The following is a 27,957-nucleotide window of genomic DNA, read 5'->3' on the forward strand; positions in this document are numbered from 1 at the left end:
TAAGCTTATCGTCTGGTTCCACTGACGTATGCGCACAGTTGATGTTTTGCGACAGCGGAGATGATTTGGCGACAGCGAGTTGTGGTGTGTGCAAGATCAGATGGAATCCACATAGAAGAGGGTGATAACAACGCGAAGACATCAGACTACCAATGTAGTTAAAGCATTTTATATCGACCACAAATATGTTACCTTACATTCATTGAGCATTTGTGCTTGGCACAATACCGGCATTCTGGATAGAGACGTAAATGAAGTTGGTGTCGTGAACCCTTGCGCATGCATAGTAAAAGTACAACCCGAATTCTGGAAAAGTTGGGACGTTTTTAAAATTTTAATAAAATGAAAACTAAAAGACTTTCAAATCACATGAGCCAATATTTTATTCACAATAGAACATAGATAACATAGCAAATGTTTAAACTGAGAAAGTTTACAATTTTATGCACAAAATGAGCTCATTTCAATTTTGATTTCTGCTACAGGTCTCAAAATAGTTGGGACGGGGCATGTTTACCATGGTGTAGCATCTCCTTTTCTTTTCAAAACAGTTTGAAGACGTCTGGGCATTGAGGCTATGAGTTGCTGGAGTTTTGCTGTTGGAATTTGGTCCCATTCTTGCCTTATATAGATTTCCAGCTGCTGAAGAGTTCGTGGTCGTCTTTGACGTATTTTTCGTTTAATGATGCGCCAAATGTTCTCTATAGGTGAAAGATCTGGACTGCAGGCAGGCCAGGTTAGCACCCGGACTCTTCTACGACGAAGCCATGCTGTTGTTATAGCTGCAGTATGTGGTTTTGCATTGTCCTGCTGAAATAAACAAGGCCTTCCCTGAAATAGACGTTGTTTGGAGGGAAGCATATGTTGCTCTAAAACCTTTATATACCTTTCAGCATTCACAGAGCCTTCCAAAACATGCAAGCTGCCCATACCGTATGCACTTATGCACCCCCATACCATCAGAGATGCTGGCTTTTGAACTGAACGCTGATAACATGCTGGAAGGTCTCCCTCCTCTTTAGCCCGGAGGACACGGCGTCCGTGATTTCCAACAAGAATGTCAAATTTGGACTCGTCTGACCATAAAACACTATTCCACTTTGAAATAGTCCATTTTAAATGAGCCTTGGCCCACAGGACACGACGGCGCTTCTGGACCATGTTCACATATGGCTTCCTTTTTGCATGATAGAGCTTTAGTTGGCATCTGCTGATGGCACGGCGGATTGTGTTTACCGACAGTGGTTTCTGAAAGTATTCCTGGGCCCATTTAGTAATGTCATTGACACAATCATGCCGATGAGTGATGCAGTGTCGTCTGAGAGCCCGAAGACCACTGGCATCCAATAAAGGTCTCCGGCCTTGTCCCTTACGCACAGAGATTTCTCCAGTTTCTCTGAATCTTTTGATGATGTTATGAACTGTAGATGATGAGATTTGCAAAGCCTTTGCAATTTGACGTTGAGGAACGTTGTTTTTAAAGTTTTCCACAATTTTTTTACGCAGTCTTTCACAGATTGGAGAGCCTCTGCCCATCTTTACTTCTGAGAGACTCTGCTTCTCTAAGACAAAGCTTTTATAGCTAATCATGTTACAGACCTGATATCAATTAACTTAATTAATCACTGGATGTTCTCCCAGCTGAATCTTTTCAAAACTGCTTGCTTTTTTATCCATTTGTTACTCCCGTGCCAACTTTTTTGAGACCTGTAGCAGGCATTAAATTTTAAATGAGCTAATTAAGTGGATAAAAGTGTAAAATTTCTCAGTTTAAACATTTGCTACGTTATCTATGTTCTATTGTGAATAAAATATTGGCTCATGTGATTTGAAATTCCTTTAGTTTTCATTTTATTAAAATTTAAAAAACGTCCCAACTTTTCCGGAATTCGGGTTGTATAACCTTTGGGAAAAAGGCGTTTTAAACCTTATTTTGGGGCAAAGTCATAAAAAATTTTCTGCGATTTTTATCATATATTACTGCTGTTTCTATACATGCTGTTTTTATGTCCCGGTTACCAGTGAAAGTGCACTTCTGACTCTCTGCCCATTCATTTAGATAGGAGCCTGGTCTTGTTAGTCTGAAATAGCTGCCCGGAGGCATTGCCAAGATGACGGCCGAGTGGCACGACTTGCCTAAAAGGGCTTTGGTTGTCCTCACAAGCTAAACAAATGATTCTTATGAAAAAGTGAATCAAAAACATACAGCAAAATCAGTATGATAATTCCATTCAGGAACAAATGATTAAAAACTGCATAGCCATACCCTGCAAACACAAGGTGACTTTGCTACAGTCAAGCATAACTCACAATTTCTTCAGTAAAGAAAATAAATTATAGGCAGACCTATGAACTGTTCAGATTCAATAATGTATTTAGGTTTATTTGCATGAAAAGTCTGGGTCTTGGACACTTGGAACCCCTTGTGAAAATATGACACATTAATGAAAGACAGCCAAGCAAAAGCCCAAAAGCCTTTTCAAATCTGCACCAACTGTTTGTTTGAGAACTTCCCCTAGCAAGTCAAACTAATTAGACATATCAGTGAGCGATTTAAGAGTCATTTAAAGTGCCGTATGATTTCATAAGAGGCTCATTTCATTGTTCTGAGGAAATCCTTTCTTGTTTTTATTGATTTAATGAAGACTGCATGTTCTGATGATGAGGTTGTCTGCCTTTTCCGCTGTATTCTTTTAAGACGCTGCTCAAATCCACTGATCCGGATCTGTCTGTCACATCTGTCTATTTTCATGTTTTGCTCACTTTCTGTCAGCTCTTTATGGTTTTTATTTAATGATGACTGCATGCTCAAATCAGGAAGACATGATCTTCCTGCTTTCTTCCATACAAGCTTTGGCTGGTTAGCATCAAAGGCTTCTGGGCCATTCCACCCAATGGGTTCCATTTCTGTCCCTAGGACATTATATGCACAAATATGCATGAATTATCTTTTAGCAATTATAGCAAAGTGTCCTTCACATTAATCTAACTGCAAATTTAAAATATGTAATAATAAAAACTACCTGACACACTGAAAACATAGTGTTTGTTACATGTCCCCAATGCTACATTTTACATTAAATATGTTTAATATCATTCAGAAATATAAAAAATTATTTTGCATTTTTGTGTACCTTCATATCCCATCTGTGCTTTAAATACTTTTATTTCTAAATATCTATAAACCAGTCAGTCTAAAAGGACCAGAAGCAAAAATCCTAAAAGGATGAATACCATCACGTTCTGTTTTGCTCGGCGCACAGTGCAATTGTGCAATCGCCCACCGCTGTCTCATAAACAGCACCACTGGGGCTGTAAATGGTGAACTGCTGATGGACAGTTAGCAGTAGCTGAATCCTTAGAGGAAAGGCCAGGGTAATGAGGTCATCTGATACAGCCTGTGCGCTGATGGAGGTCTGGTCCTTGAAGAGCGGAAAGGGGGGTGAAGACAGCGGGATATTGGGTTCAGGAGGGGTACAGGGGGAATGGGAGGAGGTGTTGCATTGGTCTAATTGTCCAGCAAGGCCTGCAGGAAACCCTGGGGGTTTGTGTTCAACACTGACATTTGAGACAAATTATAAACACCATCATCATCATCATGATACACGATGACTCAACGTCACCATCAGAAGACCATAAATCCACTCTTGAAAAGATTTATTTTATGAAAATATACAACACCATACAAACAATTTAATATTGTAAACAATCAAAATATAAGATATCATATTGTAATATAAATAAATAAATAAAAAAGTTTTTTCATGCAGGCCGTGAGGAAAACTCGCGGCTTGTATGTATAAACAAACATACGATGTGATGAATATGGTCTGATTCACAAACAAGTGACTCTTTTGAGTTGGTTCGTTTTAGTGAGTCAGTGTAGTCTGATTCACAAATGAATCACTTTTATGAGCCAGTTCTTTGAAATGATTTAAAAACATACAGCGTGATTACAGTTTGCTTCTATTAATAATGAGTCCAAAAAGAAGAGTTACTGGTTTGAATCACTTGAATCCTTAACTAAATTGGTCATCGGTAACTGAGTTAACGTCTGACTCGATTACTAAACTGCAAATTATCATTATTTTCAGTCAGTATTTTTGTGTCAGTGCATATATTAAGCAGCTCTTATAGAAATTCATGTGTAGGCACAATTTCTATAAGTTAACAAAGCTAATTTCAAGCATTTAAGCATGAGATTGAAAGGTAATTTTCAAGATTCAAGATTCATTCAAGTATCCAAACCTTTGACTGTGCAAGTTAGTGCAAGTTCGAAATTAGCCATATTTATGTCCATAAAGAACAGGAAATAAGCACTTTCATAAGTTTCAGATGTTAGTGTCCAATAAACAGTCAGAATAAATCTCAGACAGACAACAGCTGACAATCTGTCAGCATAGCAAAGTTACTAAATATACTGGACAATTATTCTACCACACAGGATGGGATCGTTTTCTGTTTTCCCCCACCTGTTGACAGAGTATTATCTAGAGCTGTAATCGGGCCTTAAAAGTTAGGCCCGACAGGACCCGTGCCCGACAGGTTTCGGCCCGAGCCCGACAAGTACATTTTGATTGACAGCTTTTTAAAAGCCCGAACCCGTTTACAGCCCGACATTATTCAAATTTGCGCACACACACAGCTCTTTTGCCTTTTGTCAAGAATTAGTCATTTATACATGTTTTAACATGATTTATTCTTACTAACGTAGACTAGACCACTTGGAAGTTGGAATAAAGAAATAAAATAAGTCCTCTGTGACATCGTAACATCTCAGCATTCTAGACATAGGTTCATTTAACCTATAAATAGACCAACGCACCAATAAAAACGAGTCATTTTTAACAAATTAAATTAAGATAAAATTTAAATTAAGATGGGTATTTGGCAATAACGAAATTAAGATAAAGGCTCCGTCGGATTTGCTTCGCACTAGCAGATGATATTTAATAAAAGAATAATGCCAACATTAGCGTAAATACTCTGTTCACATTATGCATTTAAGACTCAATGAATATTTAGTTATCATTTGAAAAACCTTTACTCACAGAGATTAGGCTAAGCCTATATGTTTTTGTGGAGGAAAATTATTGAATCCACTGTAGATGTCTTCAGCGCGTTCCTGCGCTCACTGATGGTGGGTCATTATTCACTCATTATTCTCATTATAAACATGGTCAAAACTTTTCCACACCTCAGACTTTGCTTTAGTTGCTGGTGCAACCAAAACGTAATCGCCAGAGGCAAGCCTCCATTACACCTACTCAGCATTCATTTTCGCATCTTTCTCATGCTAATCGAAACACATTACATGACCGCTCGTGTAGCCTACCTCGCAAACCGGAGCGCAAGCCCGAGCCCAGCCCGAGCCCGCGTAAGATGATATAAATTAAGCCCGAACCCGACCGAAGATCTTCAGCTCTAGTATTATCCTCCACAGCTCATCTGAGAGAAATAGATGACTCTAACTCCCCTTCTATAAGGTAAAGCACCATACACATACACACACACACACACACACAAGGGTTGATGCTGATTACTTCTGCAAAGAGCAGGTATTACAAGGTTGAACATTAGATAAACAATTAATGCATTTTCTGCAGTGGTTTACCATAGTTTGCTGCCAAACATTCATACACATTTATATATATATATATATATATATATATATATATATATATATATAAATTTTTTTTTTTTTTTTTTTTTTTTTTTTTGCTAGCTACCAAGGCAACATTTCTAATTTTCATTAATTATTTCTCAATTAGTTTAATTTAATGTATTAAAATAACTCAACAAAAAAACTAAAACATTATAAAAAAATCTTAAAATTTAAATAGAAAAAAATACATATTAAAAATACAAATTAGTTCAAAATATTAATACAAATTATAATAGCATTAAGATTGGGATTAATTCACAAATTTCTCATTTTTAGGACTTTTAGGTTTTATTTTTATTATATTATTTAATAAACACATTTTATTCCCTTTTTGTGTAATACTTTGTTTGCATTATCAACTCTAACTTAAGACCATTAATGATCATTCCAGGCTCATTTAAGAAACTTTAGGACAACCCACAGAAAACCAGCAGGCTCTAATCATACTAATTGCTCCTTGAAGCCAGTCATTGCTATTAAAACACATTTCAATGGATTTTTGACTCAATATCAACGAGAGGCATTTTTGCAATGCTGTTCTGATTAAACGCTCCACAACTGTATTTCATACCTATAGCATATCTCTCTCATTAAGTAAATGTTACACACATCTTCACATTTAGTCTCAATCCTTAAAACATTTGAAAATAGGCTGATAATGACACATTTGAGGACACTACTCTTCTAGCGCAAACATCTGACTCCATTAAAGCATTCATTGAATCAGTTTGGACTACTGAACTTGGTTTATTCGTGTCCCATGTGTTGAGCAAAAGGCAAATTAATGATGACCCACTATAAGTATAGGTTGGCCATTCGTGCCATTTTCGCAGGACACGTCCTGGCAAGGATTTCTATATTGCCTAAAATATCCATGTTTTGGCTTTTTTGCGCTGCACAGACCAATGGCTTCTTGTGCTTTTGAATCGCGCTCACGTTACTTTGATGTCATACACCGATCAGTCAGCTCAGTGCTGCTTTCCAGTCCGACACTAAAATGTACACGTATTTGCACACGTATTGTACACCGTTCTCTGTAGATCCCACCTTTTTTTTTTACATACTTTTAGATTTACATACAAAGTCTGCAGGTTATTGGTCAAATGATCATTACGTCATTAAGTATGTAAACAGGAAACAAAAGCCAAAACCTGGATATTTAAGGCAATATAGAAATCCTGGCCAGGACGTGTCCTGCGAAAATGGCACGAATGGCCACCCTATATAAGCATGAAGCCATTTACTGTAAAAAAAAAAAAAAAAAAAACATGTTGGCTCTCCAAAGAACCATTCATTGAATAGTTTTTTTAAAAAAAACATGTTTTTCATAGTATGATACACCTTTTAATAATTTAAAGTGCCTCTATTATCCTTTTTAAAATGTTGGTTTTATTTCTCTACTCTGACTACTCTGCTCTGATTGTTCCCAGTCTGTTGTGATTGGTCCACTGCATACAGAGCATGTCAGAAAAGAAACACCCATTACCAGAACTGGAATATGGCTCATCAATAATACAACCCACAGCTTGGTAGCAAAGAACTGATCTTGTAAACCAGCATATTGGTCCATCCTTTATCATAAAAACGACTATATAAATCATATTGTATGTTGGTCACAGTCACTTCTTGGCTTCAGACTGTGATTTCATTCCATTTGGAGTATATAAAAAATGTTTGATATTTTGAGCCGATTTTAGAACACGTTGTTTTCATCTAGCAACAAGGCGCATGTTTCTACGTAAGTTTGTTGTGATTAGAACCATTTTATAGCCTGGTAGTGTATGATCCTCAATCATTTAGTGTATAGATAGTTTTTTCTCTGTGACTATTATAAAGTCAGTAAGTATATGATGCCTAGTGTTGTAAAATCTGTTCAGATTTTAAAAGTCGTGTAGTGTGCTCCAACCTTAAGCAAGAAACTTGTTTTAATGCCTGCTGTCCTTGTAAATTGTCTACCAATGGGAAGAGCAATGATTACAACACGCATCTGGATCTATGAAGTACGCAACCACAGCGTTGAACTTTCAACCAGTAATCAACTGGTTTTCATCTGTTTAAATGAACGATCATCTTCCATAATTTGATGAGATGTGTGTTAAAGGTAACCTTCTGTGTTGAGAAGCAATCAACCTATCATTAATAAACGTTACGATCTTTAATCCAATCTATATTTAACTAAATTTTTAGAAAGATTTAGAAAGAAGACTTTTATTAAATATTATTTTTTATTTAGATGCCCAACTACACTCAATAAATACAGTCTAATAAATGTGTTAAGCACTATAGTACTGTATTAGACCACATCATAATAAAGAGAAAACAAATGTTTTAGGAATATGTCAAAAACTGACATTTTTTTTAATTAATTAGGCAAATAACAAAATGAAACAACAAACCTTATATAATATTTGGTGGTGGTGGTCTAATAAATTTGTTAAGCACTGTATATTAAATATCCATAAATGAAATATATTACCATATGACATAAAAACATATATGAAACATATTAGAAACTGGAACAACTCCATATATACACATAAATATCTTGCAATACAAATATTTATGTCTATGTATATATTGTTGGACATATATGTCATATAATCAAATATTTTAGTCCAGAGGGGTTTGGCTGACTAAAAAAAAAAAAAAAAGTTTTGTAATCCCTGACTTAACTGCAAAATACATGTATTAAAAGCAAAACTGTATGTCTAATTGCTCAGTGCCTCAAAATAACCGTGTTTAATGATCTTAATTAGGTTACAAGCTCATGTATTTTCCTTTTCTTTACATGTGCTATTCAAGGCTATGAGAAATATCTCTCACACACACACACACACACACATTTACACACTGAGAAGAAAGACAAGCATTAACTTTTTTTAACAGGTGGTGAAAGATTCTCATTCAGGCAGAGGTCCAGGGCGGCCCATGCTACTGCAACCTGAAAGTTATAAAAGCACTCCTCCTGCCAAATGGGATTTTAGACGTAACGCTGAAAGTTTATGACAGAACACTTCACTCGACTGCGGTTAGATAATGACAGGATAGATCGATACTTAATTGTAAAAAGCCTCAAAAGCAGTGGGGGAAAATCTGAGTTCTGTTAGTCTTTAAAGTGTACATCAAGGGAGCACAAATGCTTGAATGATTTCAGGAATCAAAGGGGGAAAGGTGTCATTGTAAACCTTGTCTGAATCAATTTTCTCTGTTTATCTTTAAATAATTCAAAAGATCTAATAATACCATTTATCTCCAGGCTGTATCATTTTATTTTAAAATATGGTATTAATTCGTTTAAATGAGTTCAGTATAACGATACTGTTTTGTTGAAGGGTTTGAATGTTTCAGACAGATGTGACTACCACAGTCATGTTCCAGCTCAGTTTGGGTTTTGGTCCACTGAAAACATTCACAAACATTTAAGCATATGTGAAACAGTGAACACAACCAAATTTGAGAATTTGATAGGGTGACCATATGGGCCGTTCATACGGGACACGTCCCAGCAAGGATTTTAATAATGCCTAAAACATCCAGAGCAATTTGACCAATAACATGCAGGTATTGTACATAATCGACCAATCGTGGGGCTGCGTGTGAGAAGGTGAGATCTAGAGGGAACGATCAAATCGATGCCAATATGCGCACGTGTTTGTTCGATTGACTTGAAGCGTCGCTGTACACAAATCCATTAAAACAAAGTGAGCCACAATGCTTCAAGTCAAACGACCGAACAAACAAGTGAAAGCGATTCGAAAGCATAAGGAGCCGTCTGCTCTGCTCTTTATAGCTATCATGAATGTTACACAATGATCAACCTGCACAGTGCAAATAGCCAAAACCTGGATATTTTAGGCAATATTAAAATCCTGGCTGGGACGTGTCCTGTACGAACGGCGCATATGGTCACCCTAGAATTTGAGCATATTTTATCATCCACCAAATGAAGAGCTTGGCAAACTGATAAACATTTTTAATCATTGTTTATCTTTTTTTTTTTTTTTTTAGTCATTTTTAATAATAGTAATTTTTTAATAATCAGGTCTTCATGGCTGAAATGCAAGCAGTTTTTCAGCTTTGTCAAAGGATCAGAATTGTGTTCAGTATCAAATGCATATGGGATGGGATCTGTATGTGGACAAATGCCAAACAAAAATATGTTCCGATATTTTAAACAGGATTTGAGGTAATGGCGCGAGAACATCTCTCTGCGATTTATACCAGGATAGACCGTTGAGTGTGTGTGCGTGTGTGTGTGAGTACTGGATGAGAGCGATATCAGACACGTGCACATGAAGTCAAGTGGCCTGCTTAATTTGTTATGTTCATTAAAAGCAAGCAATAAGTTCTCAAATTTCGCCCATGTCCTTCACGCTGTGACTGCAGACTGAGAAAGAGTGAGCCAAGACAGCATTGGATTTTTCATATAAACATTAGGGACATTTTAGATTAAAAGCTTTGTCACAATGTATACTTACTACACTGTATATTAAAAGGCAGCTTGCACTTCCTCATGTTTGCATTCTTGAGGTATATATATATATCCTTCCTAATTAATTGTACACTCCAAACAAATGTTTTGGCTTAAAGGGAGGCTACAATGGTGTTTCGTGTATTCAGAGTTGTTCACAGTGTTAAAGAGATGGATTCTCATGCTAAACAGGGCCAAAGTTTAAAAAATAATAATTTGGACGGATGACTGAGAATTTCTGTGCTGAAAATCTTACTTCTGGGTTGGTAGAAGTTTCAGCTGATTTTGGAGGTTTTACATTTTGAAGATTAACATGAGATTAGTTGAAACTGTGTATGTTATGTACCCTTTAACAACAACAACAACAACAACAACAACAACAAAAAATTGCAGTTTACTTATAAAGATTAAGTTGTTTTATTCTTCAGCACAATGGTAAATTAGTTACTTATTAGGTACATATTAATGCCTTATTCTGCATGACCATATTCTAAATTCTTTAATCTTATCCCATACCTACCTCACTAACTATTAAAAGCAGCAAATCAGGCATTTATTGAGAGAAAATTCTTAGTTAATAGTGAATATGTGTTTCCTATTCTAAAGTATTACCGAAACTCTTTTAAATATCAAGCATTAGAGCATTAAACACTAACAGGTCTTTCCCTGTACTAAAAAAAAGCAATTATAACAACACTTTCAACATTTGTTTTCCTTATCCAGTCTTATACAAAGCATGCTGGGTACTTAGAAATCCACTGCCTAATTTCCAAAGAAAACAAAATTGAATAATGCATATTGGGGTTCTTTACCATTTCTTTACCATTACTTGAGAAATCTAGAAGTGCACATTGCAGTAACATACAGCTGTATATAAAGACGCAGATCTGAGATCAGGTTCAAGGTGGGAGATTCTATTGTGTGAAGGTGGAAAGCCTCTCAAAGCAACTGATGCACACAAGCGTAAAGTGTTAACCGTTTTTCATGCTCTCCCTCGTTAAATTTAATGGCAACTTTCTATCTCAGCTGTAACGTTAAATAATGAAACTTAACACAATATAATCACTTCCATTCTCCCACCCGTGCCTCTGGTTGCCAGCAACACCTTGGCGCACTGGAATTTAGTGACCTGCAGTAAGAACGCTGTGTCAGACTCCACACTGGGGAACGCTGCCCACACGTGGTCACAAATCTGATAAAATGAATATCATTTCCAACAATAATTCAAAATGCCAGTAATGAAACCTTTCTATATGTGGTTTCATCAATGACTCCAAGATAGATGTAGCTAAGCTACCCAATCCACTGCACAAGAGCGTTGTACAAAATTAATTTTCCGTGGTGTATTTGTTAGGTCTTAAAAAAAGAGACATGCTTTAATAAATTCACCCCATTATCAACCATGAACTCCAGGGACAGTAAAGGTCATCATCGTGCACAGGAGGTTTAGCAGAGCCTTCTATTTTAGTTAATACTGCAAGCTATGCTGAGTAACTGTTTGAGATGCCACACTGCAAATCTCCTCCGTACCAAAGACAAATCATATTTCTTGTACAGTACAAGCCTGCAGACAAAAATGCCAAGATATTTTGAGATAATATTGTGTGTTCATTATCATTTGTTCAACCCAAATGACGTAAAAACAGACGTAACAAAACATCACAAGCAATTTTCTAATCTAAATCAACTGAGCAGTGCTCTAAAAATGTTGGATAAATGTGCTTATTGTTTGATTTTAGTTTAATTGAAGTATGAGCCTTGAAAATGACTTTTGATTTGTGAGGCCAAATGTAGTCAGGATGTGAAAATAAATCATATTTCTTCACGTTCACATTATTACAATATAATTACCTTCATCTGAATGTCACTCATCTTATTTTGCAAAATTCATACATTATTTCCCACTGAATATTGTTTTTAAGGCACAATGTGTCACAATAAAGTAAAAGTAAAATGCATTTGAAACGGTCTCATGTTCTTTATAAACCATAAATCAGAGCACACCACCTGTCCCAGTGAACCGATAGTTGGAAATGTTTTAGAAGTGCTCAGGGTCAGTACTCGGACCATCGTTTTACACCAACAGACCCGTGGGCTGTTTATTTTTCACAGCGAAGAATGCACGCGAAGGGTGTGGCTTTACAAGCAAACTTCAATAAGAAGCCTGTTGAAAGACAACTCAGTATCATCAATAATAGAAAAGATAGCTTAACATTAAATGATGATTTTAAATAAGTGGGTTGCGGCCCAAAAATGCAATACAGAAGGGGAAAACATGCTGTATGCCAATAATAACACTCATAAATGTGAATAATATTCATAAATAAATAAAAAAGTATATTAATCCTGTATAGCCTGACATATGACAATACTTGTCAGAATCTATTTTAATCACAACTAATGTGTTGGGGGTTTTTTTCTTTCTTTTTTTTATGAATCAGGCTATTGAATCTGGAACCAATTTTTTTTTTTCAACGAAAGTTTGCATGTGATTTTGTTGAATATCATAGGTACAGCATGTCATACATCAGGCTTTTTGACTTATATAGTACAATATAGAATATGGAGTGAAATATTTTTCATCTTGAAGTATTTCTAATAATATAGTTACTCATAATACTCTTATGTTTACTGAAAAAATCATTCAACAAAAAGGGTCGCCGCTTGATGTCTAGTGTAAAATAGGTCCTGAACCAAAACCAGCACTGCTTGATAGAACGGTTCTGCGCAGATGTGAGCGTTCACAATCACATACCACTAGACAAGTGTGAGTATGTGTACGTGTGTAAGAGAAGCAAAGTCCTAATTCCTAGTTGCATGTCTCATCTCTTTTGCACAGCCGTGGGTAGCATATCTAATTGCACTACTTCCTAGTGAGATATTACACATATGCACATGCCCTAGCCGGATATTTTAAGCCAGACCTTTTGGAGGGATGAAAGTAAATACAGTGCTGAGTCCATCAGATCCCACTGCCACACCCAAAACCTTCTCTGATTTCTGAGCGCTTCCAAAAACCCATCCAGATCAAGCCTTTCTGACACCTTTTGTATGTTAATACTGTACCACTTACATTCATTAACAAGTCGGAGATCAATTATACCCTGATGTTTAATATTGCAGTTGAAATAGGAAATGCTGTATCTTTCAGCTGTGTTTTGATGTGCCTGATAGAACCGTGTGACTATGGGTAAATGCTGCACAATATCCTGGCCGCATTGGCCGCCCCCTTAAGACTTTGAGTATACGAATGCAGGTCAAAGTTCACCAAACTTGAACTTTCAATTGCAATGGAATGCAAAACGTCTACGAAATAGCTTGCGTTTCCAGTCACCCATGTACGCATGCATATATAAATTCATATCAATGAAGCATAAAGTCTAGTAGTCACAGTTTTTGATTGAAAAGGTTGACTAACATGCAATGTGCTTCACAGGGACTTTCTATTAGTTTCTTAAATCAGCAATTACTGCTCTTGGATATCTTGTGTCTCGAACAAATAAAATCTAATTTCACAGACATTTTTTACCGAAATCAATAATGTGCATTGAGAGTATACTTTTTAAAAAAGCAATAGTTCCCTCAAAAAGTTAAGTTCTCTCAATGCTCTCAGTTCATCCGAGATGTAGATGAGTTTGTTTCTTCATGGGAATCAAACCCTCAATCCGGGTATATCGGTAGCATTCCCTGCTGTTTGAGCCACAGGAACAGATTTGATGCTATGAAGCATCATTTAGATACCAGCCAGTAAATCAGATTTGAGTCCAGATCAAAAAATTGTTTGTGATTTTCTGTGCAACACACATCAGATTTTCAGCAGGCGGTCCATGAGTATGACATTTGAGGCTGAGACTATAGGCAAAACCTGGAATGTGTTTATATTAATGCATTTGGCAGATGCTTTTATCCAAAGCAATTTACATTGCATTTAAGGAACATGTTTTATCAATCCATGCATTCCCTGGGACCTGAACCCATGATCTTGATGTTCCTAATGCAGTGTTGTACTGTTTGAGCTACAGGATCGCTATCCACAACAAAATGGACACAGATAAACCTAGTCCATTTACACAAAGCATGTGTTAAAAAACGAATCAATTAATCAACAAATGAAATGGGCATTAAACAAGACGAAGAGACACTCGGCTTCAGTCAATCACTACCAAACACACACCACACCTACAGCTCAGATGTTTCCTGAATAGACTTGTGCATGTGCATGGTGACTTTCAAAAAAGGGTGATGAAAGACAATAAATCCTTAGGGCAATGAAAGTAGGAAAGTGGAGAAATGTGTCCCTGACCTTGTCCACCCTTTCCAAGGACTAAATAGAGTGAAGGAGAACATGCAAGCCTGAAAAATGAGACAGGAAGATGTGACTCTCATGCTTTCATTTGAGAGTTACAGCTTGTTGTCAAACAGTGCCTGCTGGAAATGGGTGATAACAGACGGGGAATCGTTTAGTATGCAAGGACAACCATCTCAGTCGACAGGTAATTAGGGAGAACTCACTCCACCATAGAAATGAATAGAGGAAGAAGAATTGAAAGAAGCTATGTGCTTAAGAAGAAAGACACGACAGGGACCTCCTGCAACACTTAGCACATTCTACAGATTTGATGAACTTAAAAAAAAAAATAAAAAAAAAAACATCACAACTGTGTTTAGCAAGATTGCATTTTAAAAAGGCAACCCTTTCTCTTAATTATAAAATGCAACCCTTCAACAGTGTGTTCATTATATATATATTTCTTTCGAAAACATAAATTAAAATATCTTTATTTTATTTTTTATTATTAATAATAATAATAATAATAATAATAATAAGGTATGGTTTAAAAATTATGGCATTCACCAAATTAAAGCAAACTTATATTTTACCATATTTAAATACCATATATATATCCATATATTTTTTCATATATAAAATTTATTTATAAATTAAAGTTTTCTCTAAATTATAGCAGACTGAAAAATAATCATTTTAAACAATAACACATCTTTTAAATGTCTTTTAAAGTCTTTTTTTCCCTCAAATTTCATTGTTTCTCACACAGAGCTTTCGTATGGCCTCAGAAGACGGAATAAGCAATTGTATCATACCTAATTTTATTTTTGCATCTTTCATGTAGCTTAAAAGCTTCATGAATTGCAACTGCATGGGAAAAAAATTATAAATAAAAAATAAATTCAATCATTGTGCTCCATGGAGGAAAGAAAGTCACTCAGGGTTTTAAACTATTCCTCTCATCAGTGTTCTTCCAATCAGCTCCTGTAGGGGGAGATACACTGTAACCTGCCCAGTCTGACTCTGTTGTGGAGACAGAAATACTTCTCCCTCTGATCCTGCCTGCCAGGACCACTCAACACGCTTCAGGTTTCAGGTGCCAACTATTGCTTCTAAAATGAAAGGGTCTCACCTTACAGTTCGGTGCCTCTGTTGGTCCTTCTGCGGCACTACCCACACAAACAAACAGAAATACACACTCACACAGACGCATACTTGGGGCCCCTTCACACACACACTCATGCTCAGAACCTATAAACAGATGCTTGTGACCTCCCTCTTGTCCTGCGACACCGATATCTCCCCTCAGATGTGAACCCGCACACATTTATGGAAACACTGGATTTTATAAGCACCATGGCTCGATGTAAAGAGTGATTGTGAAAAAGAAAATGACGAACAGCAGTTTTCTCAGTGCACCCGAACTCAAGTTACCACCAACCTCATGTTTAACAACCACATTTTGTGAGAGAGGAGCCCAAAAAACTCACCAATCACCACCAATTCATCAATATGCAGCAGCTCTGCATTTTCTCCTTCCCTCTGTATTTAAAATCACAATTGGAGATGCACAGAGCTGTATGATATCATATGATTTATTATAATCATGACGAATTCGAATTGCCTTAGGAACACTGCATGTAATAAACATTTAATCAAAGTTTTAGAGTTGGTTTGACGTCTCCAGTCAGCCAACATTATCACAAAAAAAACTCTAAAAGCATGACAGGCTGATTATAAGACTTCTAAACAGATATGAACTATTTAAGGTATTTTTAAAAAGAATAATACAAAACACATGAAACTAGAACAGCTATGTAGGAAGTCAATTGACTTTATAGTTTAGCATCATTATCCAAAAATATTTGGTTGCAAAATGCTTTAATTGACCAATCAGTATGTAGTTAGTTACAAATTAAGTTACCAAAACCTGCACTTTCTGTGCTCCAATCTGTCTATTTACATCTGATTTACCCTTCTCTCATCAACATCATAGTTTTGCAATGATTGTTCAAGAACAAAACATTAATGAACTGATCACAGTTTCTATCAGGGTTCATCCCGGGGTTCCCATGTTTTGGAACTGAACAGTCCGTTATAAGACTGTCCGAGCAGATTCGTGGACGTACCTGGAGGACAGTTGCAGTCTTGTGTCACATCTCTCACCACACGCAACTTCGGTATCGCTTCATTCAGTCTCTGAAATGTGAAATACAACAGAGAGGAAAGCAACTGTTTAAATTTGGGGTAGATCAAAGGTCATTCATAATCCACATTGATTGAGCAGTAATCTGAATAATCAGGAGACACCATAAGTGTCAGTGTTGCTCAGTGTACAATAGAGAAAAAAAAACGTGATTTCGCTATTACTGAAAAATAGGTTTCAAAAACACTGGCAAACAGCACAGTATGATTATTTAAATAGTATTGGATTACATAGTAGCCTACCAATTATATTCTGCTGCATTCTTTTATTCTGATGTTTGTAATTTATGGTGATTTTACATATTATAATGCATTACAATTTACCAATAAACTCGATCTCTCTTTATTTTCTCTCTCTCTTCATATATATATTCTGTAATACACTCTATTCTGTAAATTATGTTTATTTAAATATCACTTATCATATAAACGCACATGTTGCTGCACATGCAATTATATTTAAATCTATAATCCTTTTCGATAGATAGATAGATAGATAGACAGATAGATAGATAGACAGATAGATAGATAGATAGATAGATAGATAGATAGATAGATAGATAGATAGATAGATAGATAGATAGATAGATAGACATGTTTTCAGATTTCTTACTCTCTTGGTTAAAAATGTGTGAATTCGCCTTTATTTATGCTTTCAAAAGCATAGACAGCTGAAGAGCAGGTTATGCGATTAATGGGATTAATCATAACTGTGAATCAATCAGTCTAAATTAAATTTAATAAAATCAACATAATACAGAAACACGTGAAGCAGTAGAACGAAACATGTGGATGATGTTGCAGCTTTTCTTTATGAAGAATTAAAATGCTTGCCTCCTGTAAGAGTGTTTCGATGGATTTCCGCGCTTCCAGTGGAACAGAGACGTCCTTGGATGATTCTTGACAGATGTCAATCATCTTTAGCTCCAGCTCGCGCAGCCTGCTCTCCAGACGATGCGTTTTGAAAGTCATGAGAAAACACACCGATATTGAACTCAGCGATAACACTAAACACACTATGGCTGGAAAAGACACCAAATAACGCTGATAAAGCGGTTTCGCAGCATTCTGTTTGCTCTCTGTATTTCCGTCCGCAGATTGATCCATGCTGGAAAAAGTCTCCAGTTAGTTTCCGATAGTTAGATCACTTTTAGTATTGATCAGTTCTTGATCGATGAGATGTGGCCGTCAGACTGAGCAGCGAGGAGCAGCTCACGGCGCTTTGAAAAGCATGAGTGTCTCAAAACATAGTAAGCGGACTACCTAGTGAACAGTGTTTGTGGCCAAAGAAGACCCTTGTGGATTGATTCTCAAACGGCCAAAATGTGACGTATAGAATGCTGTCTAGGTAGGGCGCTCATTAGGTATTAAGACACATCCCTTTGACATTCATCGCGGTGTGTGTGTGGGTGAAACGACTGTCCAGATCGAAACAGATGCTCTCTATTTCAGGTGTTTTTCTCCACACGTAGGTTCAGCGTAAGAATTAGCCTAAAGGCTGCAATATTTCGTGAAGCGACATTTTAAAGTTAATTTCTTTAGCAAATGCTACGGTTGAGAGCAGAGCGGAAATAAAACAGGAGTTTCAAAGTGGTTTAGGCTATTGTCTGCAAACCTTTTTTCCTACCACATGCCAAACTAACATGATTGTCAGCATTAAAATGTATAATTGTTGCTTTCTGATGTGCAAATTGTGTTTGTGATAAAAATAACAGTACATTTTCTTCTATGAATCTATAAAAACCATAACTTCTATGTAGCCTATCACAGATGTTGGTAGATGCATTCTGTTCATCTAGCTCCCGTAGTAAACCAAACTGTGAATCGTCATCTTTTCGACGATATATAATCGACAAATGATACCAGTATTTATGTTTTTGTTGAGGTTTCATCCGATGAAGATAACTTAAGTGATTAATGCAATTAAATTGTTGATATGTTTACTTCCCATGAATGTTATTTTTTTATAACTTTTGTGGATTGTGAAATATTTGAAAACCAATGTAAATTTTATAAACCAAACTATTTCTAAACCATGTTTTGACTGTCCCCCGTCGATGGTACACTTCATAAACCCATATGCCTAGAAATAGAAATACACTTTGTATGTGAAAATTTAGTTGTGAACTACCGCCCCCTATTGACCGCGTGAGAACATTACACCTACATAAACAATTCTGATCATTAACTGATTTTATTTTTAAAACCAAGGAATAACTGAAAAGACATTTACAAATATCACTACGTTCATATTGATAATGCTAACAAATCTGAGACAATTATCGTACATATTTAATACACAAAAACCTTTCACAGTTAATTCTCAGTCGTGATGCAGTTACAATACAAGTACAAATTAATGTAGAACTCAAGAGCAAAAGGACGCATACTCTAAACTGAAAAACAAGCACAATAAATAGAAATGAGAAGACAGCAGTGTATGATCTATACAGAGGACTGATACAGTCAACTGAAACGGCCTCTCTCAGAGAGGAACTATAGCAAAAAGCAAGAGAATCCACCAATTATTTTTTGCTCTTCCTGATCGGGTCAAAAAAAGGGTGTTTGATGACTTCATCCAGGATGATCCGCTTCGTGACGTCATATTCAAGCATCCTCTCTATGAGATCAAACAGCTGAAGGTGATCAGAGCTACTGGAGTCAATGTATTGCTGCAAGAAAATTAAAAAGTCACTGGCAATTCAGAAGTAACTGAAGTAAAAACAAAAACCTCCACTGACACAAAACCAACTTGAGTTATAAAACAAGAACAAAAAACTTACTCTCAGTGGCTTGCACTGTTTCCTAACATAACGTCCCGAGGAGCTGTGAACGTCCCAGTCCAGCTGATCATGGCGAACATATCTCTTCTTCCTGCATAATGAGAAAATCAAGAAATTTTCATTTTATATACAGTACATACAACAACAGCAGGATGTGGAATCAAAGCGGAAAAAAAAAAAATACAAACAATAAAAATCTGCCAAATTCTGCAAAAAGATCAAACTAAGAAATAATTAAGAAACAGCTTTTCAAGAACTTCAAGTTAGATTCTGCCTCCTTTAGCAAATATTTTATGACTTTAAGCATCTGTGGTTACTGGATAAGGACTTTACACTAGCTACAGAAGTATTACAGAGTGTAATATATATTAGAGCATAACTAGATTTGAGATTTTTTACAATTTCCATGACTTTTCCAGGGCTAAATTTAGAGTTGTAAAATTCCCTGATATTACCACAAACCCTGCAATAACATCAATTCAACATTTAATACAAATATTGAAATTACCTTGTTTTCTGCAGCATGTGTGTTGGTATAGGCCCCAGCACTCGCTCCATCATGGCCAGATGCTCTTTACTATCATGTGTCTATAATATCAAAAACCACAAACTACTAAATAAGTGCTGAATCAACAAGTTACGTATACCCAAAGTTAACATTTATGAACTAATTTGACTCAGAAGTTAATTACCTGAAATAGAGTCGATCCCAGATAATACTCAATAAGAATGCAACCCACACTCCACACATCACAGGAATGGCTCCAGCCAAGATCTGTTAGAAACACACAGATATCTCTGTTATAGCTCACAATACATGCAATCATAGTAAGTAGGGGTGCACCGAAATTTCGGCCGCCGAAAATTTTTGGCCGAAATGGCATTATCGGTTTCGGGCCGAAATAATAAAAACAGCCGAAAACGTAAACCGAAAATGAATGTCACCCGCCCCTCCCATCCGTGAGCAAGCGCTTAGGTTTCACTCACGGTCAAGCTGTTATCACGCGTCTGCCTATCAAAGATTAAGCATGTCAAAGGGCTGTCACAATCAAAAAAAGCTTGTCACAAAAGCTGCACAATCGATCGGACCAACCAACACAAGTTTCGAAAACGAAAACAGGGAATCGATTTTAACGGCCTTCTCTCGGAGCGCGTCCAGCTCGTCACTATACACTCGCAGCGAACGCGCGTCACACAGCAACTGCAGGTTCTGACACACACACACACACACACACACACAGAGCCTATTAGTGCATAATATCAATGTAGCCTTCAGTAATGTTTTTCATTGATGTTATGGCAGTCCACATTGCTGACTTGTGCGCGTCTCAAGCCCTCTTTACGTTCGCCCTAATGCCTGTTTAGTTGTCGGTGGATTTGCCTATATTTGGCGTTGAAAAACGGATCAACGCCAAATATAGGCAATTTACTAACGATTCATTGAACACTTTGCCTATGTCTCAAAAATCGAACAGGATTTTTTTTTCACAAAAGTGACAGCCCTATACGAGAGGACACCAAAGTTTCAATATGTAACATTTGTTCTGCAAAAATCTCCAAAATTGTGGATTTTTTTGCACAATTTTTAAAAAACTATTTTATTTGATGGAACATAAAACTTGAAGAATAATTATTATTTATATTTATTGTAAAAAATATTTTATGTTTTGTTATGTAACTGTTAATAAAAGTTTGATTATTATATTGTGATTTTTCAATTCAGATCCATTAAATCCAAGCAATATATATATACATTTTTAAAAGAAGCCATTTTCGGCTTCAGTTTCGGTTTTCGGCCTAGTGCATCCTAAATTTTCGGTTTCGGCGCAGAATTTTCATTTCGGTGCATCACTAATAGCAAGTAAGCAGCCTGCTTACCCAGAATAACCTCTGGAGCACGGTAATGTCGTGTGGACACCACAGAGGTGTGATGCTCATGCTCATATGTTGCATTCCCAAAATCAACTACTTTCACATCAGGATTCTTCAGTGTTCTCTCGTCCCTCTTCTACAATTGAAAACAACATCATTAATTGACTGCACAATACATGATAACAGAGCATGTATGAATCAGTGCTATTTTTTTTACTAAAATTTTTGAAAATATCTATATATTAAAAAAAAATATTAAAATTTTAAACAAAAATGAAGAAAAGTTCCAGTGTCAACTAAATGAAATAGATTTAATTTGAATTACCACAATTACTAAATATGATTGAAAAATATTTTCTATATTTTTAAGAATATAAATATTTTCAGTAATACTAGAAATGTTTAATTCTATAAAACCTAAAAAAAATTATAAAAGCACATACAATTTTTGAATATGATCATTTCTACTAAATAAATAATAGTAAATTAGCACTGGTCTGAATGGAGTCAATGCCTCTCCTTACCATTTTTGGATTGTACTTGATGTCATACTCTGAATTAATAAAGAGGATGTTCTCTGGTTTCAGGTCAGTGTGTGTCAGCTTATTCTTGTGAAGAACTACGACACAAAGAAGCAAATACATGCAAAACATTAAATCTATGTTTTGTCCAAAATACACACAGAAAAACAAGAACCGTGACTCACATCTGACTGCTCTGATGATCTGGTAGGCCATGTGCCTGATTTGGTTGATAGAGAAGGGCTGAAAGCTATTTTCCTTCAGAAAATCATATGTGCTCAAGCCCAGCAGCTCAAAGGCGATGCAGATGTGCCCGTGGTGATCAAACCAGTCATACATCCGCACACAAGCACTGAAGAAAGGAAAAATAGCTTTGAAATACTGCATTGCCAATTTGTAGTCTGGACTTCGACACAGCCAGGAGGATGTAAATTTCAAATTAAGTGTGATATATTACACAGCCAAGCATCACAGAGGCATAAATTACTTAAGATTTCATTCTCATCTGCTTTCACAGGCACTTACTATCGTCTGTCACAGTCAAGTGAGTTAATCTGCTCCAGCACCTCAACCTCAGACACAGCCGCATCACGATAGCGCTCAATGTTTTTAATGATCTTCAGCGCAACGCGAGCTCCTCCCCTGCAATAGCAATATACAGTAATATTACCACTTATTGCACTTATTACTGGACACTTAATCAACCTAAGCATTTCTTGAAAAATACTTAACATTTAAAACTGACATGAAATAAATTCTATTTTCTAAACCCATATTATTGATTTCAAAATACCAGTTGACCCAAAAATGGAGTCATGTGGATTATTGTGATGTTTTTATCAGCTGTTTGGACACTCATTCTGACGGCACCCATTCACTACAAAGGATGCACTGATGAGCAAATGATGTAATGCTAAAATCTGGCACATGTGTTCAGATGAGAAGAAACAAACTCATCTACATCTTGGGTGTCCTAAGGGCAAGTACATTTTCAGAAATGTTTAATTTTTGGGAGAACTACCGTATTTTTTGGACTATAAGTCGCACCTGAGTATAAGTCGCATCAGTCCAAAAATACGTCATGATGAGGAAAAAAACATATAAGTCACACTGGACTATAAGTCGCATTTATTTAGAACCAAGAGAAAACATTACCATCTACAGCCACGAGAGGGCGCTCTATGCTGTTCAGTGTAGGATACAGGAGCACTGGGCAGCACAGAGCGCCCTCTCGCGGCTGTAGACGGTAATGTTTTCTATTGGTTCATTTCTCTTAGTTCATTTCTCTTGGTTCATGTCAAATTAATTTTGATAAATGAGTCGCACCTGACTATAAGTCGCAGGACCAGCCAAACTACGAAAAAAAGTGTGACTTATAGTCCGGAAAATATGGTAGCTCTTTAAATTTAACAATTAATCTAAGCACATTTTGCTTTTATGTTTCTTTTGTCCCTGTAACTCAATTTTCTGGTGAAATGGCATATATATCAATAATTTCATTTTACACCACAATACAGAAAAAAAAAGATCTGTTGCTATTTCCATTTCACTGAATCCTTTATTATACTTAATATTGGATGACTTAGAGCAATACTTTTTAAGACGCTCATACGTGGAATGAAGACTTACTTTTCATGATCAATGCACTCCACCACTTTACCAAAGGCTCCCTCTCCAAGTGTGCACACAATCTCATCTACGGGTTTAAAGAAACACGGTTAGAAACATGAAATTGACAACAGTCCATCAAACCCTTTCAAAAAACTTCACTTGCGTTTTGAAACACTCAAATTAGAAAAGCAATGCATAAATCCACAAACATAAGACAATACTAGACTGGTGATACACACATCAGGATAAGTCTAAGTGTTCTGTCACAGCTGCATTTATCAGGACCCCAAAATTAGCATGTTAAATTAGACTGACCCCAAAACAGAAAATAAGTAGTGAAAGAAATGAAAATATACAGAAGAGAGACAGAAAAGTGTGTATTCTATACATCTTGCTCTCAGCATGTCTCCACTGTGATAGATCAGGTGCCCCTCCTCATCATCCTCAATACTCCTGGATCTTTTCCTGCGATGACTCCTCTGGGGTTTCCGACCACCGCCATCATCATCATCACCACCATCATCATCATTAACCCATGAGAATCGCGGGGGACCAGAACGCGCCATTCATTCATTCACGATTCGGGGGGGAAGTGATTCGGCCCATTCAGATACCGGCAGCAGCCAGGCCCGGCCACAGGGAGCAGCCAACGCAAATTCAGCCCACGAGATACACACAGGGCCCACCACATCGTGTGTGTTACAGAAGAAAAACAATGGCAACATATTTTCAGATGAGATACTTTCTCAAACCATTAAGTAGACAATTATAACAATTCATCATTAAAAAACATTCTAGATTATTATCCCTCCTTCATGAATGAGGTGCCTCAAAACATTTTATGTGCTGTGGACATCAAACTACAGTTATGTATTGAGTGAGAACCCTCTTATGATGTCATAATTTTACCATCTTCCTGTCATTCATTCAGACAATACTGGAAATGAGGATCTCCCAGAGTGCATATAACTATAAAGAAGGCACAGAAAATACAAGGCTGACATGGCAATGGGAGACAGACAGTGGTCATACCGAGTCAGAGTGATGGTGCGAGCGATGGTGCCGGCGTCTGTCCCGGCTGCTCCGCCTGCTGTTGCCAGAGGATTTGCTGTAATGATGCCAGTCTCGGTCGCGATCACGGCCCCGGTCTCTCTCAAGGCATCTGGATCCGTCCCGGTCTCTGTCTCTCTCCTTGCCTTTACAAGCACTTTGGCTGTCATCCTCAGGGTCTCTGAATACAGTTTGCCTGTCTTTAGTTTCCAATTTTTCATTTGAGCTCCTTGTCTCAAGGTAATGCCTGTAAAAAAAAAAAAAAGGTCCTTCAAAGTATCTTGGAGAGGTGAGGTGTCCAAGTCACAACAACTAACTACTGGGGTGCCTCAGTGCTCAGTTCTTGGACCACTTCTCTTCTCTGTCTACATGGCATCATTAGGTTCTGTCATTCAGAAACATGGCTTTTCATACCACTGCTATGCTTATGAAACTCAACTCTACCTCTCATTCCATCCTGATGATCCGACGGTAGCTATTCCCATCTCAGCTTGTCTAACAGACATTTCTTCCTGGATGATGGACCATCACCTTCAACTCAACCTTGCCAAGACAGAACTGCTTATGATTCCAGCAAACCCATCGTTTCATCACAATTTCACCATCAGCCACCACATCAACCATAACTCCTTCAAAAACAGCTAGACGCCTTGGAGTTATGATTGATGATCAGCTGACTTTCTCAGACCACATTGCTAAAACTGTCCGATCCTGCAGATTTTCTTTATTCAACATCAAGAAGATCAAGCCCTTTCTTGGCTGGACTATTGCAATGCCCTCTTGGCAGGTCTTCCAGCCAATTCTATCAAACCTTTACAATTAATTCAGAACGCAGCAGCAAGATTAATTTTTAATGAGCCAAAAAGAATACATGTCACACCTCTGTTTATCAATTTGCACTGGCTTCCAATAGCAGCTCGTATAAAATTCAAAGCATTGATGTTTGCCTACAAAACTACCACTGGCTCTTCACCCATTTACCTAAATTTGTTACTTCAGACTTATGTGCCCTCTAGAAGCTTGCATTCTGCAAGTGAACGTCGCTTGATTGTGCCATCCCAAAGAAGCACAAAGTCACTTTTATGGACTTTTAAATTAAATGTTCCCTCCTGGTGGAATGACCTCCCCAACTCAATCCGGACAGCTGAGTCCTTAGCCATCTTCAAGAATCGGCTTAAAACACATCTCTTCCATCTTTATTTGACCCTCTAACTTTAACGCTCACTATTCTAATTCTATTCTTTTAAAAAAAATCTAACTACCTTTCTAGTCTTTTTGTATTCTATTTTCTTTCCATTAATTATGCAATTGTATGTGTGTGTGTGTGTGTGTGTGTATGTGTAAAGACCTCTAACACCAGCTTGCTCTATTCTTTTTTTTATTCTATCCGTTTTCTTTATATTATATAATTTAAAATCCCATCCTACGTGTACTGTTAACCTAACTGAGACTTGTTATAGCACTTATATATCATTGCTCTTTTTGTTGTTTTTGATTGCTTCCACTGTCCTCATCTGTAAGTCGCTTTGGATAAAAGCGTCTGCTAAATGAATAAATGTAAATGTGTATATGTATATATATATATATATATATAGATTTTTTTTTCTCAACACAAATGCATAGTTACAAATAAAATGGATATTTCTTTAGTTTATATTTGAGATAATGCCTATAAAAAGATAATGCAACAAAAATCTACTGGGTACTGACTGATTTACATTGAGACTGAAAATTATAAACCACTATAGTCATTGCATTTTTTTCTATTCTGTGTCTTTATGAATGAAATTTTGAAATTATTTTCTTTAATTTGACAAAAATACATTTTAGAACATATTAAAAATGTATTACCGTACTTGAGCAAAGACGAAAAGTGCTTTCAATCATTAAAACAATACATTTTAAAAACAAAAATAGAAGTTTAATTCAGCTTTATTTTTTTCATCCAGAATAAATCCAGTTTAATATCTTTCTTTTTTTTCTGAGCTAAAAATAATGTTTATCATTCATTTTTAGCATGATTTACAAAAGACACCCATTAAAATGTCATAAAAAGCTGTCAGGCATTCTTAAAACAAAAATCATCAAATTACACTAAAAGTGTCTATTTAAGATGTGGGTGCAGTCTAACCTAGTGTAATGTAATTTGATGCAGACACCAAATTGGGATGAGTCATCTTTAACCCTGCTGAAAATAAATTGTATCTCTCTTTAGTTTACGGTCTTTCATTTGAGCTCATCTCAAAGTAATGCCTATTTAGATAATGCAAAAAAAAATTATATATATATATATGGGAACTGACTTCTAAACATTTTAAACATTACCAAATATATTGTTTTCTAGTCAGAGTCTCTTTAGAAAATAATTTCTTCATGATTTATGTGAATACCCTGATTTGATGATAACTCCAGAAGTTTTTCTGTAATGGCAAATAAAATGATCTGGATCCAAGTAATGAACCTGTCTGTAAAACCAAGGCACTGACTTAAAGTCTCAATGGAGGAGATTGACACATTAAGGTCAGGTCATGAAATGTTTTCTAGGAAACTTCCAATAAAGAGACACTAGTCAAACAAGTATTACACAACACACTGCCACAAGAGGTCAACGTAAGACTCGATGGGCGCTGTCCAAGTAACTTACAGCCTTACTGATACGGGTATAACATTAACTCATACAATTTGTTAATTCAGAAGGACTCAGCCTGATTCTCACCCGTCGCTGTTCTTGTGGTGTTGATGGTGTTTTTTCCTGTATTTGTTTTCTCTCTCGCTGCTGTGCGAGTCTCGTCTGTGTCTCTTTCTGCTCTCCATTCTCTCCTCCAGACTCTCCTCTCTCAGCCAGGGAGAGCGCATTCGCGTCTGTCTCATCTGATAAAACAAGCATCATACACGTAAATAACCTTTAAATCAAGTACAAATACTCTAGCCACCTAAACTAACGTTATATAATATTATAGGGCAGGATCCACAAATACAGTGGCCTCTTTGTTCTAACCTTCTCGTGTCAACAAAGTAACGTCATTTGCTCGAAGCACATTATTTTTCTTTGGGAAGTCTAAAATGGTTAGAAAATAATAACAATAACTTAAACACGTTTAGACAATTAAATATATTTTGTGAAACTTATTGCACGACTAAGATTAATAAAACACAATCAGCGACGTCTTTAACGCTTTTAGGTGATAAAACACAAATCGATTCTAAAGAAATTAGTACGTTGTGTGAGTAAAATAGTCAGCACAAGATTAAACGATTGCTTTACCTCGCTTAAGAAAGATCTCTAAATAATAGCAGTTCTCGATAATAGACGAATTTATTTCCTCCGTCTTCTTGGACGTCGTTTGTGAGGCTCAAAATGGCGTCCGTTGAGTCGAGGCGAGCTACTGGAATGTTCGAGAACAGTCCTTTACGTAATCGGATCCAGAGCGCGCGTGCTGTTTGTACATCCAGAGCGCGCGTGCTGTTTCTACATCAAACTGTACAAGGAT

The 27,957-nt window shown here is 36.6% G+C and overlaps 2 protein-coding genes across 2 annotated transcripts in view; both read right to left on the reverse strand.

Moving 5' to 3' along the window:
* The window catches only part of LOC132113883 (collagen alpha-1(XXIII) chain-like), a 138,268-nt gene extending 120,389 nt beyond the window's left edge, over positions 1–17,879 (reverse strand). Inside the window, exons 1-2 of the mRNA XM_059521919.1 lie at positions 17,464–17,879; positions 16,554–16,623 (exon numbers count right to left, since the gene is read on the reverse strand). Of these exons, the coding sequence (XP_059377902.1) occupies positions 16,554–16,623; positions 17,464–17,736 (343 nt within the window). The 5' untranslated portion in view covers positions 17,737–17,879. The remainder of the gene's footprint in view (positions 1–16,553; positions 16,624–17,463) is intronic.
* A 935-nt stretch (positions 17,880–18,814) lies between these two features.
* Positions 18,815–27,889, reverse strand: LOC132113876 (dual specificity protein kinase CLK4-like). Its single transcript, XM_059521913.1, has 13 exons — positions 27,732–27,889; positions 27,183–27,337; positions 24,449–24,713; positions 23,805–23,895; positions 23,435–23,501; positions 22,331–22,447; positions 21,991–22,157; positions 21,809–21,903; positions 21,291–21,420; positions 20,105–20,187; positions 19,921–20,000; positions 19,413–19,503; positions 18,815–19,301 (listed from the first exon to the last, which is right to left on the reverse strand). The coding sequence occupies exons 2-13, from the start codon at positions 27,335–27,337 to the stop codon at positions 19,155–19,157; spliced, it is 1,488 nt and encodes a 495-aa protein (XP_059377896.1). The 5' UTR covers positions 27,732–27,889; the 3' UTR covers positions 18,815–19,154.
* Between the last annotated feature and the right edge of the window lie 68 nt (positions 27,890–27,957).

This window comes from Carassius carassius, chromosome 33, assembly GCF_963082965.1.
Source record: "Carassius carassius chromosome 33, fCarCar2.1, whole genome shotgun sequence".
In the NCBI taxonomy this organism is placed as follows: Eukaryota; Metazoa; Chordata; class Actinopteri; order Cypriniformes; family Cyprinidae; genus Carassius; species Carassius carassius.